Source organism: Limulus polyphemus, unplaced genomic scaffold (assembly GCF_000517525.1).
Source record: "Limulus polyphemus unplaced genomic scaffold, Limulus_polyphemus-2.1.2 Scaffold2837, whole genome shotgun sequence".
Taxonomy (NCBI): domain Eukaryota; kingdom Metazoa; phylum Arthropoda; class Merostomata; order Xiphosura; family Limulidae; genus Limulus; species Limulus polyphemus.
The window spans coordinates 112,367-130,064 of NW_013668447.1; the positions used below are offsets into that span (position 1 = coordinate 112,367).

At 30.3% G+C, this 17,698-nt stretch overlaps 1 protein-coding gene across 1 annotated transcript in view; it reads right to left on the reverse strand.

The window, feature by feature from the left end:
• Positions 1-17,698, reverse strand: part of LOC106468023 (multiple C2 and transmembrane domain-containing protein 1-like) — a gene marked incomplete at its 5' end in the record, with an annotated part of 54,810 nt that overhangs the window by 7,343 nt on the left and 29,769 nt on the right. The window contains 8 exons of the mRNA XM_022396326.1: positions 2,075-2,181; positions 4,314-4,367; positions 7,553-7,684; positions 8,829-8,948; positions 9,402-9,476; positions 10,260-10,361; positions 11,148-11,250; positions 15,928-16,069. Coding sequence (XP_022252034.1) covers positions 2,075-2,181; positions 4,314-4,367; positions 7,553-7,684; positions 8,829-8,948; positions 9,402-9,476; positions 10,260-10,361; positions 11,148-11,250; positions 15,928-16,069 — 835 coding nt within the window. The remainder of the gene's footprint in view (positions 1-2,074; positions 2,182-4,313; positions 4,368-7,552; positions 7,685-8,828; positions 8,949-9,401; positions 9,477-10,259; positions 10,362-11,147; positions 11,251-15,927; positions 16,070-17,698) is intronic.

The following is a 17,698-nucleotide window of genomic DNA, read 5'->3' on the forward strand; positions in this document are numbered from 1 at the left end:
TCCTCGGTGTCGTCGTCGTGTACTCTAAATCGTTTAGTTTGTTAGTATATAAATATAGTACACTATTATATATATATATATATATATATATATATATATATATATATACAAGTACACCTTCTACTGAATTAATCTTGCAGTTACGTCTGACTAAAACATTTAACTTGTACCATTCTAGAATATCAATAAATATAAAGATCCACAAAGGCTGTTGAGTCAGAAAAAAAGCATAAATTCAGATATTTTTCAACAACAGTTGAACTTTAAAATCCAAAAATCGTTGAGCTATAAAGAACTGCATACTTCCATTTTTTAATGTTGCATTTTTTTTTATATTCAGTAATCTTTGATTAAAATGCATTAACAAAAATGTGAACAACAAACCATAACATTTCAGTAAAGCTGAGGATATCTTGAATCTATTAAAAGAGATTTTATATTTATAATAAAGGTAAACACAATATGTTTTCATATAAGTTAACTATTCTATTAGTAGGTAGTCTCTGCTGATACTTTAGTACTTGTAACTACCATCCTTTAAGACAAGTATCTTCTACTAGTTAACTATTAACTGATGCAGGTAGTCCCTACTGGTATGTTAGTACTTGTAACTACCATCCCTTAAGACAAGTATCTTCTACTAGTTAACTATTAACTGATGCAGATAGTCCCCACTGGTATGTTAGTGTTTGTAACTACCATCCCTTAAGACAAGTATCTTCTACTAGTAAACTATTAACTGATGCGGGTAGTCCCTACTGGTATGTTAGTACTTGTAACTACCATCCCTTAAGACAAGTATCTTCTACTAGTTAACTATTAACTGATGCAAATAGTCCCCACTGGTATGTTAGTGTTTGTAACTACCATCCCTTAAGACAAGTATCTTCTACTAGTAAACTATTAACTGATGCGGGTAGTCCCTACTGGTATGTTAGTACTTGTAACTACCATCCCTTAAGACAAGTATCTTCTACTAGTAAACTATTAACTGATGCGGGTAGTCCCTACTGGTATGTTAGTACTTGTAACTACCATCCCTTAAGACAAGTATATTCTAACTGTTAACTATTAACTGATGCAAATAGTTCCCACTGGTATGTTAGTGTTTGTAACTACCATTTTGTAAGATGAGTATCTTCTATTAATTAACCATCTCTTAAGACAAGTATCTTCTACTAGTTAATTATTAACTGATGCAGGTAGTCGCTGCCGATACTTTAGTACTTGTAACTACCACCTTGTAGGATAAGTATTTTCAGTTAGTTCGCTATTAACTGATGCAGGTAGTCTCTGCCGATACTTTAGTAGTTGTAACTACCACCTTGTAAGATAAGTATTTTCAGTTAGTTCGCTATTAACTGATGCAGGTAGTCTCTGCCGATACTTTAGTACTTGTAACTACCACCTTGTAAGATAAGTATTTTCAGTTAGTTAGCTATTAACTGATGCAGGTAGTCTCTGCCAATACTTTAGTACTTGTAACTACCATCCCTTAAAACAAGTATCTTCTACTAGTTAACTATTAACTGATGCAGGTAGTCTCTGCCAATACTTTAGTACTTGTAACTACCAACTTGTAAGATAAGTATTTTCAGTTAGTTAACTATTAACTGATGCAGGTAGTCTCTGCCAATAATTTAGTACTTGTACCTACCATCTCTTAAGACAAGTATCTTCTACTAGTTAACTATCAAATGATGTATTTCCTACATGTATATTTAGCAAGTATTTGTAACTGCCACTTGAGATAATTATTTAATTAGCAACTGATGTAAGTATTCTCTATTAATATGTCAGTATTTGTAACAAAATCCTGTAAGACAAATGTCTTCTATTAGTTAACTGTCATCTGAAGAATACACCATCTAATGATTATTTTTCAGGATATGTGTCCTCCACTATTTTTTGTTTTTGAATAATAAACCTTCAAGGATTTGTTAACATCTGAAAGAATATGCTCTATGACATGTGAGTAACTTTGAAAGTTATATCTATTCATCACATGTGGTAAGTAAGTAAATTAATAATCATTCACTTTGAAGACAAAGTTTTACAGTTTCTGTTCACTTACTTTTTTGCTCTTTCCCCCATAGATGCAATTTCTCCTAAGATATTTTGAACCATTGCTGTCACTTCCTGCACTGCTTGAAGCTTCTCCTTCAAGGACTTCTTTTCTTCCTTATGTGTTATAGAAGTGAAGCTCAAATATTATGTTCTACGTTACAAACTAAAAATTATTCAACTTAAAGTACATTTTATCTATAGATTCTGTGAATGTACATAAAAGACTTTTCTTATCTTAATAGCACAAATAATTAAAATATGTACAGTTTTTTGTACATCTTTTCCAGCTTATCTCAAACACTTGATACTTTCTCAGGAAGCTAAGGAATCTTTTACTCTAACTAGCAATGAACATAATTGAAAGATTGAATGCCATTTGTAGTTACAAGATTTTATAGTTAACGACTTTCTGTGACTGAAAATCTAAGCTATTGTGCTAATGATAATACTTATCATTCTTGAACAAATTAATAAATACAATATCACAAGGTTACTCAATATCTCATAAAAATGGGATGAATTTACAAAGCTGTATAAGAAACGTTTTTTATCAATTGGAATATTATATGAATTTTTAAGAGGTTTAATCAAAAATACAAATAAGAGCTTCTAAGTAATTTAATTTCCCTTAAAAGATTTCCATGGAGCTTGTACATAATATGCTTAGTTATTGCTGCTTGAGTGACAAGAATGTAAACTTGCACAAATTTGTGTACAGTTAGATATTTGGTAATATCTAGATTTGTAATATTGCACGAATTTGTGCACAGTTAGATATCTGGTAATATCTAGATTTGTAATATTGCACGAATTTGTGCACAGTTAGATATCTGGTGGAATTCAAATTTGTAATATTGCACGAATCTGTGTACAGTTAGATATCTGGTAATATCTAGATTTGTAATATTGCATGAATTTGTGCACAGTTAGATATCTGGTGGAATTCAAATTTGTAATATTGCACGAATTTGTGCACAGTTAGATATCTGGTAATATCTAGATTTGTAATATTGCATGAATTTGTGCACAGTTAGATATCTGGTGGAATTCAAATTTGTAATATTGCACGAAACTGTGTACAGTTAGATATCTGGTAGAATCCAGATTTGTAATACTTATTATCCATGGTATTATGTCAGGATTAGAAGATCTTCCATGTGGTACAATTTAAGTTAAGCCATAAAATTGCAAGCGAAGAATGATCTGAACATATGTAGTTTCACAGCAGAGAATATGGTTAATTTATTATATGTTAAGCCAAGTATACAAAAAACGGTCTCAATCAAGTAAAGTTTCCATAAAGAACTATCTTTATAATACTTAAAAATGCTAAATTTATGTCACATCTTTCATTTTAGTAACACCTTTAGATTAATTAAAATATACAAATGTATGCAATAGTCACATCATTTTGTACAATGCAAACACATGCAGGTGAGCCAAAACTCATTACAGAGAACAGTACTTATACTCTTAATTTGAACATCACATAACTGTTAGCATATCCCTACCAAAGGCTTCATACCAAAATCTCTAACAGTTATATCTTTCATTCTAAAACAGACAAAGAGGTGAACCCATAACCAGCAAATTTTACAGCAACCATATCTTTTAACTTTTATAATTCTGAAGTGAGACCTATTATTACCAGTCTCTAGTAGTTACTTTTTTCTCATCCTTAATAATATGCTGGGATGAGCCATATGCAACAAAGTCTGTGATAACTACATGTACATTTCTCACCATATACAATACACAAGTAGAAGCCAAAACTTACCAAAATTCTGTGATTTTTATACATGATAAATAAAATATTATTAAAACCCAACTCCTGAGTAGTGACAAATGTTGAAAACCCCATCATATATCAGTAGAATAATCTTGCATATGACTGCTAAATTCTTAATTAATCTTCATGGTTTTTATTTTTGATGATATATATATTTGCCGAAAAGAAAAATGTAATATTACAGACTAACAATACTTTCTTAAGACATAGATGACATAAGCTTTTATTGATATTATCCACAATTTCATTCTATAGTAGCCTGAAGTTTACAATAAGGTATTAAAAGAAAATCTTTATGTTTACCCATTCTTACTAATCTATACATTGATGTAAAGTACGTATTTTTAATATATGATAGAACTGCATTCTTATACAAAGAATCTTGAATCATGTCATAAACTGAAATGAAAATATTGAACAAAACTTTTTCACATAATTTCCTGACACTTTAACTTACCCCCTTAGTATCTTTACCATCATCTTCTTCTTCTTCATCATCATCTTCAAAATCCTGAAAAAAATTAACATAAGAATATTGCATATAATGATGACTAATCACTAAATTTCACCACATGTAATTAAATAATGTTTTATTTTAAAGCCCATAAAAGGGCATATTCTTACCTTATTTGAGGTTGATATGACAAAGTATGTTTATATTTTAATAGAATATATGACACTAAAACAAATATGTATGTAAAATTTTATAATTTCTTAAAACATTTTGAACAAAAAAACTTAACCACTTATAAGAAAGGTTACATATTACAAACCATAACTTATAAGTTCCTTGTTAGTTTTCTTCATGGTTTTCATGATTATGTAGATTGCCATTAAATATCACGAGATTTGTCTCTAAGTTAAGAGTAGTTTAAATCACAAGAAAGGCAACAGACATCAAATGTAGCCCCAACTTGTATGTAGTGATAACAAAGGCCTGAAAAATATTATGTAATATAATTTTACGAAAAAAAACTACCCATAACTATAGAAATTGATACATTGTAATAGAATTTCTAAGTATGTCATAAATGATTGAATCACTCAATTATAATGTGTAGGTAAAAAAAAACAACTGTCAATCCTATTTAACTAATGAGAATCATAGTTACAAATGAAACACATTTAATTTACTATTCTGTTAGTAAAGAAAAACTCATCATAACTGTTAGTTTGTCTCTAAGAAAAATAACTGTTTATTAACCTTCATACTGTTATAATAATTGAATTAGCTATCTTACTCACCATGATCATCGTATTAATTATCAAAATCAATTAAAATGACCAATCAATAAATAGGTTAATTGCTTATATCATGTAGATTTAGCTTTTAATTATGTAATATGATTACCACTATTTGTTTTTTGTTTTGGATTCCATGAGGGCTATTGACATTATTAATATCTAATTCTGAAGTGGTAGACTAGAGGAAAGACGGCTAGTAAACATCACCCACAGGCAACTGTTGGGCTATTCTTGTCAGACCAAATAATGGGATTTGACCATTAGTCATATAACACAACAATAACCTCAAAGTGTGTACTGCTAACCACTGGGTACACATTTTACTCAATTACCATTGACAACTAATCTGTTAAGAATAATTTGATGTTACACATAACATTTACCTGTTTAATTATAAACCAGTAAATTTTAACATTAACCTTATACTAAAAGAAACATTATTGCACAAGATTACAACATGCTTCACTATCAGTTTTTGTTAAGTTGATAATTAAAGGAATAAAATGAAATACAGAGGTGTACATTAATGTGCAGAGGACATTAAGAAGTGCAGGAGGTCATTGACATAAAAAGGCATATTTCAAGTATTGTAAGGGAAGATTTGGGGGGAAGAGTATTATGGGAAGATATGGGGGCTGTGGGTTGCCTCTGATACACATAGGGTAGAAAGCCATGAGAAGCAAACAGATCATCCTTTATTCCTATTAAATTGGTCTTAGAAACACATTTGAAATTTAAACCTAAGCAGTGAAATCTTCTGTACTAACACTTAATATATATCACAATTATTTTTTTACAGTAAAGACCTACAAGTCCCTGTGTAATACTTAGTTATTTATTGTTTTTTTTACCTAATAACTCGTATAAAGCAAGATAAAGACCTACAAGTCCCTGTGTAATACTTAGTTATTTATTGTTATTTTTTACCTAATAATTCGTATGAAGCAAGATAAAGACCTACAAGTCCCTGTGTAATACTTAGTTATTTATTGTTGTTTTTTACCTAATAACTCGTATAAAGCAAGATAAAGACCTACAAGTCCCTGTGTAATACTTAGTTATTTATTGTTTTTTTACCTAATAACTCGTATAAAGCAAGATAAAGACCTACAAGTCCCTGTGTAATACTTAGTTATTTATTGCTGTTTTTTTACCTAATAAATCGTATAAAGCAAGATAAAGACCTACAAGTCCCTGTGTAATACTTAGTTATTTATTGTTGTTTTTTTACCTAATAACTCGTATAAAGCAAGATAGAGACCTACAAGTCCCTGTGTAATACTTAGTTATTTATTGTTGTTTTTTTACCTAATAACTCGTATAAAACAAGATGTGGAATCAGACATACCTTTTAGTAGTTGTTGAAAAGTTTTCATGTCTGAGGAAAGGGGTACTTTGGGGCATAAAGATTTAGATTATTTGGTGAGTTGGGAAAATAAATGGCAAATAGGTTTTAAATATAATAAATGCAAGATATTGCAAGTGGGTTATAATCTGAATTATAAGTATAGTTTGAATGGGAATAACTTTAACAGTGTTATGAAAGAAAGGGAACTTGGTGTAGTGGTTGGTTAATTTCTTAAGCCATCCAGGCAGTGTGCTGCTGCTAGTGGTAGGGCAAATAGGATTTTAGGTTGTATCTACACTGATTAGGCCACATTTGGAATATTGTGTTCAGTCTTGTGCTCCTTACCTTAGGAAGAACACTGAATTGATGGAAATAGTTCAGAGGAGGGTTACTAGAATGGTGCCTGGAATAGAGGGAAGAGATTAAGATCTCTGAAAATATTTTTTCTTGAAAAAAGAAAAGTTAGAGAGGATCTGATTGAGGTGTTTAAGATTGTAAAGGAAATTGATAGTGTTGATGCATCATCATTTTTCATACTTAATGGTGAGAATAGTAGGACTAGAGGACACAAATATAAATGTTGGCAGGGTAGAAGTCATCTTCAGCTAAGACAATTTTATTTTTATAATAGGGTGGTTGGCAAGGCCACATTAACTGTGGCACCAGGACTCCAAGTGGTGAAGGGCACCTACTGACGATTTTTAGCTAAGACAGTAATATTTTTCTAACAGGGTGGTTGGCCTTTGGAATGGGTTGCCATCAGATGTTGTGGAGACAGTAAATTTGCATGAGTTTATGAAAAAGCTTGATAAACTATATGAATGATAAGGGCTGGCTTTGAGGTTGCTTTTTTTTATTTAATAGTTTTAGTTTAGTTTAGAGGACAGAACAGCCTAGATGGACCAATAGGTCCCTTGTTGTTATTTATAAGATAGGAGCTTGAGCCACCACCCACATCCAACTCGGTGCATGTCACTGGTACTGTAAATTCATTCTGGCTTCTTTATATGAATATTTAATGAATAAGTGAAATTTATCATGAAAGCATAAAAACATGTAACCAAAACATACAACATAAAATAAAACAAAAAATGCTCTATAACTACCTCTTCTTCATCACGATTAATAAAGCTTAGCCCTGTCACAGTGATAATGATGTAATTCTTCAAAAAAACTAAGAGAAGGACAATGGGCACCATATACAACTCCACTGTGTAAATAATGATGAGAAAAGCCTGAAAAACAGTAATATGCATTTATTTCAGCTTCAATTAAGTGATGAAGAATTAAATCGAGTTGTTAATCTTTAGCTAGGCCTTAGAAAAATATGAAACATCTCACATAAAACTGCATCAATCAATAAAATGTTTGTTACTAACAAACATAACAGGTAACCAGTAACCATGGTAGCACATTTTTTATCACTAATTATTTAGAATATTCTGTGATTAAAAACTGTCAATAGCCATCAATAATATTGAGAGTTTTGTAATATGAAGTTAACAGTATAAAGATAAAAATTTTAGATTTTCGATAAGTCTCAAGAGAAGACAAAATTAATAATGTTATAATTATTATATTCTTGAAATGATGAACTCTATTTCAAAAACACCAAAACAGCTTGTCTGTATCAGAAAATAGCTAATAGTACAGTATGAAGTAAATCTCCTCCACCCCACACAAATGAAATACAAATATGATGTAAAGAAATATTTGAAATCTTTCAATTTACAGGATGTTAATTTTTATATATGCAAATATTACCATAAATCATACTTGCTATAGGCCAGCATGTTTACTTATAATGTTTAATGATCATAGTATCTTAATAAATGAATCATAATTTGTTTTTAAACACTAGTTATAAAGCAGGATTAATTAAAGACACATGAATATGTATGTACACATACACATATTTATCTATTATATTATACTGACCCAGGTAAAATAAGTAAAAATTATTAAACAAAAAATATACATACAGGAGAGCCCAATATCATTGAAACAAAGAAAATGATCTTGTTAAAAATGAACTGGTAATTTCTGTCACATATTTTTCTATCAATTCTTTCTACTGTTTCAAATAATTGGAATATAAAAGTAAACAATTATGGCTTAATCTAAATATCTTTTCAAGCCATTTCTTTATCCTGTAAATCTATTGATTAATTTGTTTCATTTAATAACTTTCGTACATGAAAATAAGTCAGCAAAGAGTATGTTTTGTTAATGTTCTCACAATACCATAATGCTTCTCGGATTTTATTATCAATATTCCACCTCTTACATTAAATCTAAAAGCATACTATTTGATCAGCTTCAGAAAATATGTCCTAACAGACTCAAACTGTTGAAGTTATTAAATGAATTCAAACTTACAATGAAAGCTACAATGCTTCGTGGAGCAGATTCCCACTGAAAACAGCTATTAAGAAACTTGGCCACTTCAACAAAATCCAGTGCCATTGTTTTCATTCTATGTACATTTCTCATAAAAATCTATATTGAAAAAAAAACATAAAAAACAATTCAACGTTTAAGAAGTTTAGATATTTTTATAATAATGGTACAATTTCAATGACAGAAAGTTTTTTAAAATATCACCTTTGTAAACTGCAACATATTGGTCCTAAATATGATATAAAATAATGTTAAATTTTGTTTGTGAATCATTTTGAATTGTTATCTTGAATCTAAAAGCTTGTTATTAGAGAATCTCATTTGTTTCTTCAAAGCAGACTATCTATGAGAATTAAAGTAAACTTAATTCTACTTATCTTTTCAAGCTTTAATTTACAACAAATTAAAAAATATATATTTATACTTGTATCATAACAAAGCTGGTTTCATCACAATAACAAAAATTCAAATTAAACAAGATTCTGCCAATTGTATTATAAAATGAAATATGATTATATGGTTCTAATGAAATGAATAAACAAAAACACACACCGATCTTTTAAACTTCTGCTCAGATTGCATGTATTTAACTTCCTTGGGATTGAATGTTCTAATACTTGCTCTTACCTACAAAAAACAATTGTGGAAATTGTTAATTACACAACAGAAAATATTTTTACCTATTTTCTATCTAATCTATTGAAGAAGAAATAAATTAAGAAATTTAATTAGTCACAAAAACTGATTTGATAATTAGAAAAAACTTATGTTTTAATCTTAGTGTTATTTAAAAAATTCCTAGAAAATCATGGAAAGAAAACCCATTTATTATAATAAAACAATTAACAATTTACATACACTAAAGTGATTTAACAATGAAGTACAATGTAAACTTCAACAAAACACTAATTATCTGAAATGATCTTACTTGAAAGGTATCTCAATGAAGCTAATGAATAGTAACCAAAATAATATATGTATAAAAAGTACATAAATAAGTTTAAAAAGTTGTGTTTCTGCTAAAAATGCAACACTATTAAGATAGAATTTAACATGCATATTTGAATAACATTCCATGTTTATGTTGTAATCAATCATTACTCAAAAGATATTACACATTTTTATAACAATGTTTTATTGTACAAAAAAAACAACAGAAGACAACTACATTTTTAGTAAATAAATATACATATACATCCTTTTATTACATATGGTTATGTACATACTTAACTCCTCAACTATATTATATCTTACCATTATGAACTACCTGAGTTTTAGGTTCTACTATTATATCCAGAAATGTAATTAAATTACATTTATACAAAATGCCATAATAAATGCTATAATCTAAACATTATACCCTTTAACCTCAATTCATATATCACATGAACAATAATTTACAAAACTTACAGGGTTATATACAATGTCCAACTCCAAAAGAATCTGGCCTTTAGCACGACCTCTCAGTTTTTTGTCCTTTAATGCATACCATCGTTTCTCACCATTCTTGATCTGTTGAAAGGTGATTTTATTCTTTTGAGGGCTTATTAAACAAAAGTTACTAGCTTAGCATAAAATGCCTAAGACTCAAAAACTAATCAAATAAAATTTTGTTTTGTTGGTGTCAACATGTGAAAAGATATTTTAACAACACTGTTTCAGTTTATACTTCAAAACATTAGGAATAAATCTGTTAAAAAAATCAAGTATCCAGAAAAAAGAACACAAAACGTTTTATTTCTCCATTACAAAAGAGAGTATATCATCTATAATATATGCCATAAACATATAAAACTTTTGTATGTTGTGTCATTAAGCTAATAATTTATTGACCGATATGCTATTAAATTTATAGATGACTGTTTAAAAAAGTTTGCTAAACAGTCTATGTTGAAATTATTTCTGTTTATTACAACTCAGTTATTAGAGCAGTTGATTAAATCAGCCAATCTTAGCAGAACTTATAAGAACATGAGTAGTATTTGTGATTATCATGGCCATCAAGACTTAACAGGTCCTATAACTTTGTGTAGTCATGTTGTTGGTGAACTCAGCCAGGCTTAGTAGATCTTATGATCAGTTATGACAGTATGCACTTTTGTCATTTCATTGTTAAACTGCATATCATAAAATATTTCCTTATGTTAGTAGTTTCTTAGAAAAATTTTATTCAAAGAAAGAATATCAAAAAGGCATATATAACTTACAGAAGATTCTCATTAAAAAGTCATTATTGTGTTATTGTCAAAGTGAATGAACTTAATCAAAAAACGTTTAAGGTGCAAAATATTAATTTACCTTTAGCAAAGGAATAGAAACTTTTCCAAGAAACTCACACCGTTTATCACGATCTTCATCATACACAGTAACCTCCAACACAGAATGGATGTCCTTTACTAGACTTTTTACCAAAAAATAAAAATATTATTTGAAAAAATAATCATAGAATATATGTGATGTTCAAATACAATATTTATTGTTTTAATTTGAAAGTTAACGAACAATGTTTGAGAAAAAATTGTGACAAATTAAATAATCTATATTTCTCATTGAATAAATAGTTATAAATACCATTTTTCATCAGTTATATTGAATTCTTCTGTTTAGTATGATCACAAATGGCTACTGGTATTTGATACCGAATATATATTTTCAGGCTATAAGTATAAATACAATAGTTAAGACTAGTGCAGAAATTAAGCCTTCACAGTTTGTTAGGTGAAATGGGTGCAATGAGTGGATTTTATCTAGAAACTCGGGACTGGCACATCCTTTTAATGAAGATAATAATGAAGATGTGCAATTTGTACATAGAGATTGTAGGATGGAGGAGAAGTTGGAGGCTATCATAATTAAAGTAAACGCAATAGATAAAGAGAATTGTAAAGTGTGGGAAATGGCAGCAGGGTTTCAAGAGGAGCTTAAGCTTTTACATGCAAGGAACACATCAGCTAACATTTATTTCAGGAAGTAAGAAACAGTACTATTAAGGTTAAAAGTTGTGAATTTAATTGTAATGAGCCTATTTATTGAGCAACAGATTTCAGCCCTTGGCTTCTGCAGATGAGGAACTATTGGAGGGAAGGAAAATAAAAGGGTCAGAGAAGGATGTGAATCATAAAGAGGTTATAGTTATAGGTGATTTCTTGACAAGGCATGTGGATAGGATAGTCTGTGGGGTAAATAGGGAGAAAAGAATCAGATTATGCTACCCAGGGGCACAGGTGGAGGATATAACTAACAGAGCAGGATATACAATAAAGGGGGTTAGCAGAGATGCAGTTTTTATGGTGCACATATGGGCCAATGATGTAGGGAAAGGTAGGTCACAGGAACTAATTAATAAGCACAAGGGGTTGATAAAGGCATTTAAAGAAAAAGGCCACAACTTAACTTTGTCAGGGATACTGCCCAGATATAAATGTGTGGATGAAGTTATAAGTAGGTCACTAGGGCTAAATGCTATGCTTAGATCAGTATGTAAAACTAAGCAGATTGGCTGTTTGGACTTGTGGGATCAGTTCAGTAGAAGAAAGGAACTTTTTGGAATGGGTAGTTTACATTTAAATAAGATAGGGGTTGGCTTGTTTGCTACAGGTATTAACTCAGCTGTAAGGGAAGTTTTAAAGTAGGACTAGATAGTGGTGAGGGCCAGGATAAACTAAATACAAAAAGAATAAGAGGCTGAGAAAAGTGTAGCATTGGAAATGAGTATAGAAGGGTAGGCTTAATTGTCACTACTGTCATGTTAGAAGTATAAGAAAAAAAAAAGATGACTTTAGAGCACTGGTAGGAATGAGTAATTTTGATATAATGGAAATAACTGAAACATGGTTAAATGCAAATGATTTTGATGACAAGAAATATCTTAGAAATACAGGGTTACAAGCTGTCTAATAGGGATAGAGTACTTAAAAGGGGGGAAGAAGGAGTGGCTTTATATATAAAATGTGAGTTACATCCTGTTCAAGTTGAGGATATCAAAGATAATAGCAAGGAGATTGAATCTATCTGGGTTTCTATTAATGAATATAAAGGGAAAAGGCTTTAAATGGGAAGTTGTTACAGACCACCAAATGATACTGATTAAATTAGTGAGAAACTTTACAATGAGATTAAGATTTCAGCTGTTAATCAAGTCATAATTATGGGTGATAGATGGAAACAAGATCGAACTAGATGATTGCATTAATTCTGAGCTGGTTAAGAAAAAACTGGGAAGTTTAAAGAACGATAAGGCTCCTGGACCAGACAATATTTCCCCAAGGGTTTTGAAGGAGGCTAAAGATTGGATATGTGAGCCACTTACTACTATTTTTTGTCAGTCTTTGAATAGTGGGCAGGTATCAGAAGATTGGAAGTTAGGTAATGTAACTCCTCTTTCAAGGGAGACGATACAAATTGTTCCAGTAATTATAGACCCATTAGTCTTGCATCAGTTGTGGAAAAAGTTTTGGAAAGTCTGATAAAAGATGCTTTGCAAACACATTTAACATAGTTTAGAATTTTATTGGATAGTCAACATGGTTTCACTAAGGGAAAATCTTTCCTTACAAATCTTTTGACATTCTTTGAAAAGATTACTGCTTATGTAGATGAAGGTAAGAGTGTAGATATGGTGTATCTGGATTTTCAGAAAGCATTTGATAAGGTGCCACATAAAAGGCTTGTAAAAAAAATCATCTCTATAGGTGTGGGGAATAAGATAGCGAATTGGATAGAAAAGTGGCTGGATGGAAGAAAGCAGAGGTTTATACAAATGGAATTCAGTCAAACTGGGTTAATGTCACAAGTGGGGTACCTCACAGCTCAGTCTTAGGACCTTTTCTCTTTCTGATTTGCATCAATGACATATATGAAAGAATGGTCAATAAATTACTTAAATTTGCAGATGATATTAAGGTCTTGGATGTTGCTAGCTGTGAAGAGGATGCTGCTGATTTACAAAAGGATTTAGATCATTTAGTGAGTTCGGCAAATAAGTGTCAAATGGGTTTTAATTATAATAAATGCAAGATAATACATGTGTGTTATCATAATTTGAATTATAAGTATAATTTGGATGGGAATAACCTGAACAGTGTCATGAAAGAAAGGGATCTTGGTGTAATAGTTGATCAGTCTCTAAAGTCACCCAAGAAGAGTGCTGTTGCTAGTAGTAAGGCAAATAGGATTTTAGGTTGTATCTACAGAAATATTGAATACAAGTCTGAAGAGGTTATAATTTCACTGTACAGGTCATTGGTTAGGCAACATTTGAAGTATTGTGTTCAATCTAGGGCTCCTTTCCTTAGGAAACACATTGAATTGTTGGAAAGTGTTCAGAGAAGGGTTACTAGAATGATGCCTGGGATAGAGGGGTTGTCATACAAGGAGAGGTTAAGATCTCTCAAATTGTTTTCTCTTGAAAAAAGAAGAGTACGAGGGGATCTGGTTGAGTTGTTTAAGATTGTAAAGGGAATTGATAGTGTTGATGCATCATCTTTTTTCATACTTAACAGTGAGAATAGTAGGACTAGAGAACACAAATATAAATGTTGGCAGGGTAGAAGTCATCTTCAGCTAAGACAATTTTATTTTTATAACAGGTTGGTTGGCAAGGCCGCATTAACTGTGGTGCCAGGACCCCAAGTGGTGAAGGGAACCTATTGACGATCTTGACTGTCAGTTTAACTCTCTTTTTTTTTGATAAATCTTTATATTTTATGTTTTGTTCTGTTCTTACTCAATACAGACTAGATCAATTTGACCAACTTTATAACCACCATAAAAAAATACAAAATAAATCAAAATGATAATTTTTTCTTTCTAGAATTACTTCAAATAGTGGCAGAAAACATTTAAAACTTCTTAACCTTATACAACCATTTATAATTAAATTTTATTGTTTTATTGCCTTTGGGACCATGATTTTTAAGATTTCCACCATAAGAATTGTCAAAATATGTGGTAAGATGAAGCAATTGTTACACTAACTAAGTTACATAAAGCTCATGCTACTCGTGAGCTTGTTAGTCCTCGCGAGTATACCTCATAGAAAAATATTATTATCATTATATATATATTTATTTATATTACATAATTTAACCTTATCTAGTCTAAAAGTTTTACATTTTTAGTTACTTTTATAATAATAAAGAATAAATAAGAAAAACAAGAAATATATCATTCACCTATGTAGTCATTTTTTTCCCTATCAACTGTCCTTCTAAGTTAGCCCTACTACTTTATATCAATGCTACTAGTCCACAAAATAATTTTTGTAAAGTAGGTAATGTAGGGAATAACACAGAATAATTTCATGTGAACAGCTGAGAAACTGGTCTTTCTGTGATAAATTTTCTGTCTCTCTAATCAACTGACTTGAGCAGTTAGAAATTCAACTTTAGCTCCCACTATGTTCTCATGGGAAAGAAATTTTTCTCTTCAGCTAAATTTTCAATTATATGAAATATCAGTTCATTGATTATGAAGATGTAATTAGATATTTTGTTTCTGCCAAACCAAGGAAAAAATATTTTAGGGTAATGTTTTGGTATGCTTCCATAATGTTGTACAATAACTATATTGTTTTTTATGTACCTAATTTATTCTTACTTGCCATGTTGTACAAATAAAGAGTATTATTATAATTGTTTAATTGTTAGATGTGGGGTTGGTTGTTGGCCTTTGGAATTGGTTGCCTTCAATGTTGTGGAAGCAGTAAATTTAAGTAAGTTTAAGAGAAAGCTTGATAAATATATGAGTGGTAAGGGCTGGCTTTAAGATTTTTTCTTTAATCTATTTATTAATAGTTTTAGTTTAGTTTAGAGAAAGGAACAGCCAAGATATGTCCCAAGTTGTCCCAAAATGTTGTTATATGTTATGTTAATATTTCTTTGTTTAACACAAGTTATACAATTACAACAAGAGGATTATCTGTAACTCTGAAAAGATGTCATGATCTACAGAGTTCAATGCTAAGGATATGATTTGTTACCAACAGCTCTAGATACTTGTACAAAGACATTATGTATGACAAAGAAAGAGATGACATAAAAGAAAAAGATTAAGCTTAAAAACTGGGTAGTTTACTTACAATGTGAATATCTTATTCCACTCAGGAGCCAAAGTTTTATATTCTGTATGAGTCTGCAGTCGAGAATTCACCAGTTCTACCACACAAAAGGGGTCGCTCTTACCCCCAATGTCAGCTGCCGCTAATCCTTGAGCTTTAAATACTGTATCAAAAAGTAATAAATATCATTATATCCTTTGATGCCAGCAACATGTACCTAATTTAAGATATGTGAAAAGTGTTACAGTCATGACTGTTTTTTCTTAGTTATCACACTCACTTGAGAATTGACAATATTATCATAATCTTTGACTACTCATATCATCTACAATTAATTTTGACTTTCAAAAGATGTTACACATATAACAGCTTATAACCACTAAAATCAGTCACTACTTACATAGTGAATTAGACTGGAATTTTGCCAATTGTTATTGTCATCTTGTTTAGAATCATTCAATTAAATCAAAGTTGTAAAATAAAATATGAACAACAAGGAATCATTTGATTCTTCAAGGTTGTCCTTGCACTGTCAATCACTCTATTAGTAAAATAAAACTACCTTAAATGAAGCCTAGCCTGCAAAATCTTAAGCTTGTGTCCTCTCATCCTATTGACTTCATAATATAGCACAAATAAATCAGGGGTCTTTATCCTGATAATCCCTTGAATAATCCTGTGAAGTTCAATAGTATTATCTCTTAAATTTATTTTTTCAAGAGAAAACAAGTTGAGAGATCATAATATATCTCTATATGATAATCCTTTCATCCACAAAATCATCATAGAAACCCACCTCTGAACCCTTTTAATAAGTCAATGTCCCTTCTAAGATAAGGAGACCAAAATTGTACAGAGTATGCCAAGTAAGGCTTAACTAGTGATTTGTATAAAGAGATAATTACCTCTTTTGACTTGTAGTTGATACATCTATAAATACACCCAAAATTTTTAATAGTTTTTTACTACTAACAGAGCACTGCCTCAATGGCTTCAGTCATTAATCAACCACTATGCCAGTATCTTTTTTTTTTTTTTTTTTTTTACTTAGTCACACTTTTAAGTGGGTTCCGATCTATATTAAATGTTTCTTCCAAATTATTTAATATTAACTTCTGATCAAAGCAAGCTACCTACTTATCATGAAGCCAAAATTAATCTGGTAATCGATATAACTAATTAAATATACTGTTCTTACTTATAAAGATTAAAATGCATTAATTGTTTCATCAGTTGGGTACCTTTGCTGTTAGTGATATTTTTGGCCACAAACCCAGAAATATCTCACAAGGTTCAGCCAACTTAAGAGATTTAGGTTAGTTCTAAATCCAAATACTAAGCTAACAATGGAAAAAAATATCTATAATAAAGATATAATAAAAACAGATATAATAAGCATTCTCACCAATACTGTTATATCTTACTTTTAGAACACATAAACATTAATTGTTTGCTTTATATATTGTTGTAGGTTTAATGTTTGTTGAAAAACTTGCCATCCTTCTGTACAGTGTAGACCAATTTCTGCCATATTACTCATGAAGATGTTCACCATAGCTTGATATATTACACCTAATTTTGGTCATATATTGTTTTTGAAGATGTTCAACACAGCTGTGTTTCTGCTATATTACTCCTGATTATAGTCCTATATTTTTCTTGATGATGTTCAACATAGCTGTGTTTCTGCTATACTACTTTTGAATATACACAACACAAGTTTTTTGAGTTAACTACAAAACAAAACTAAATATGAACAAATATTTATATATATTTATATATATATATATAA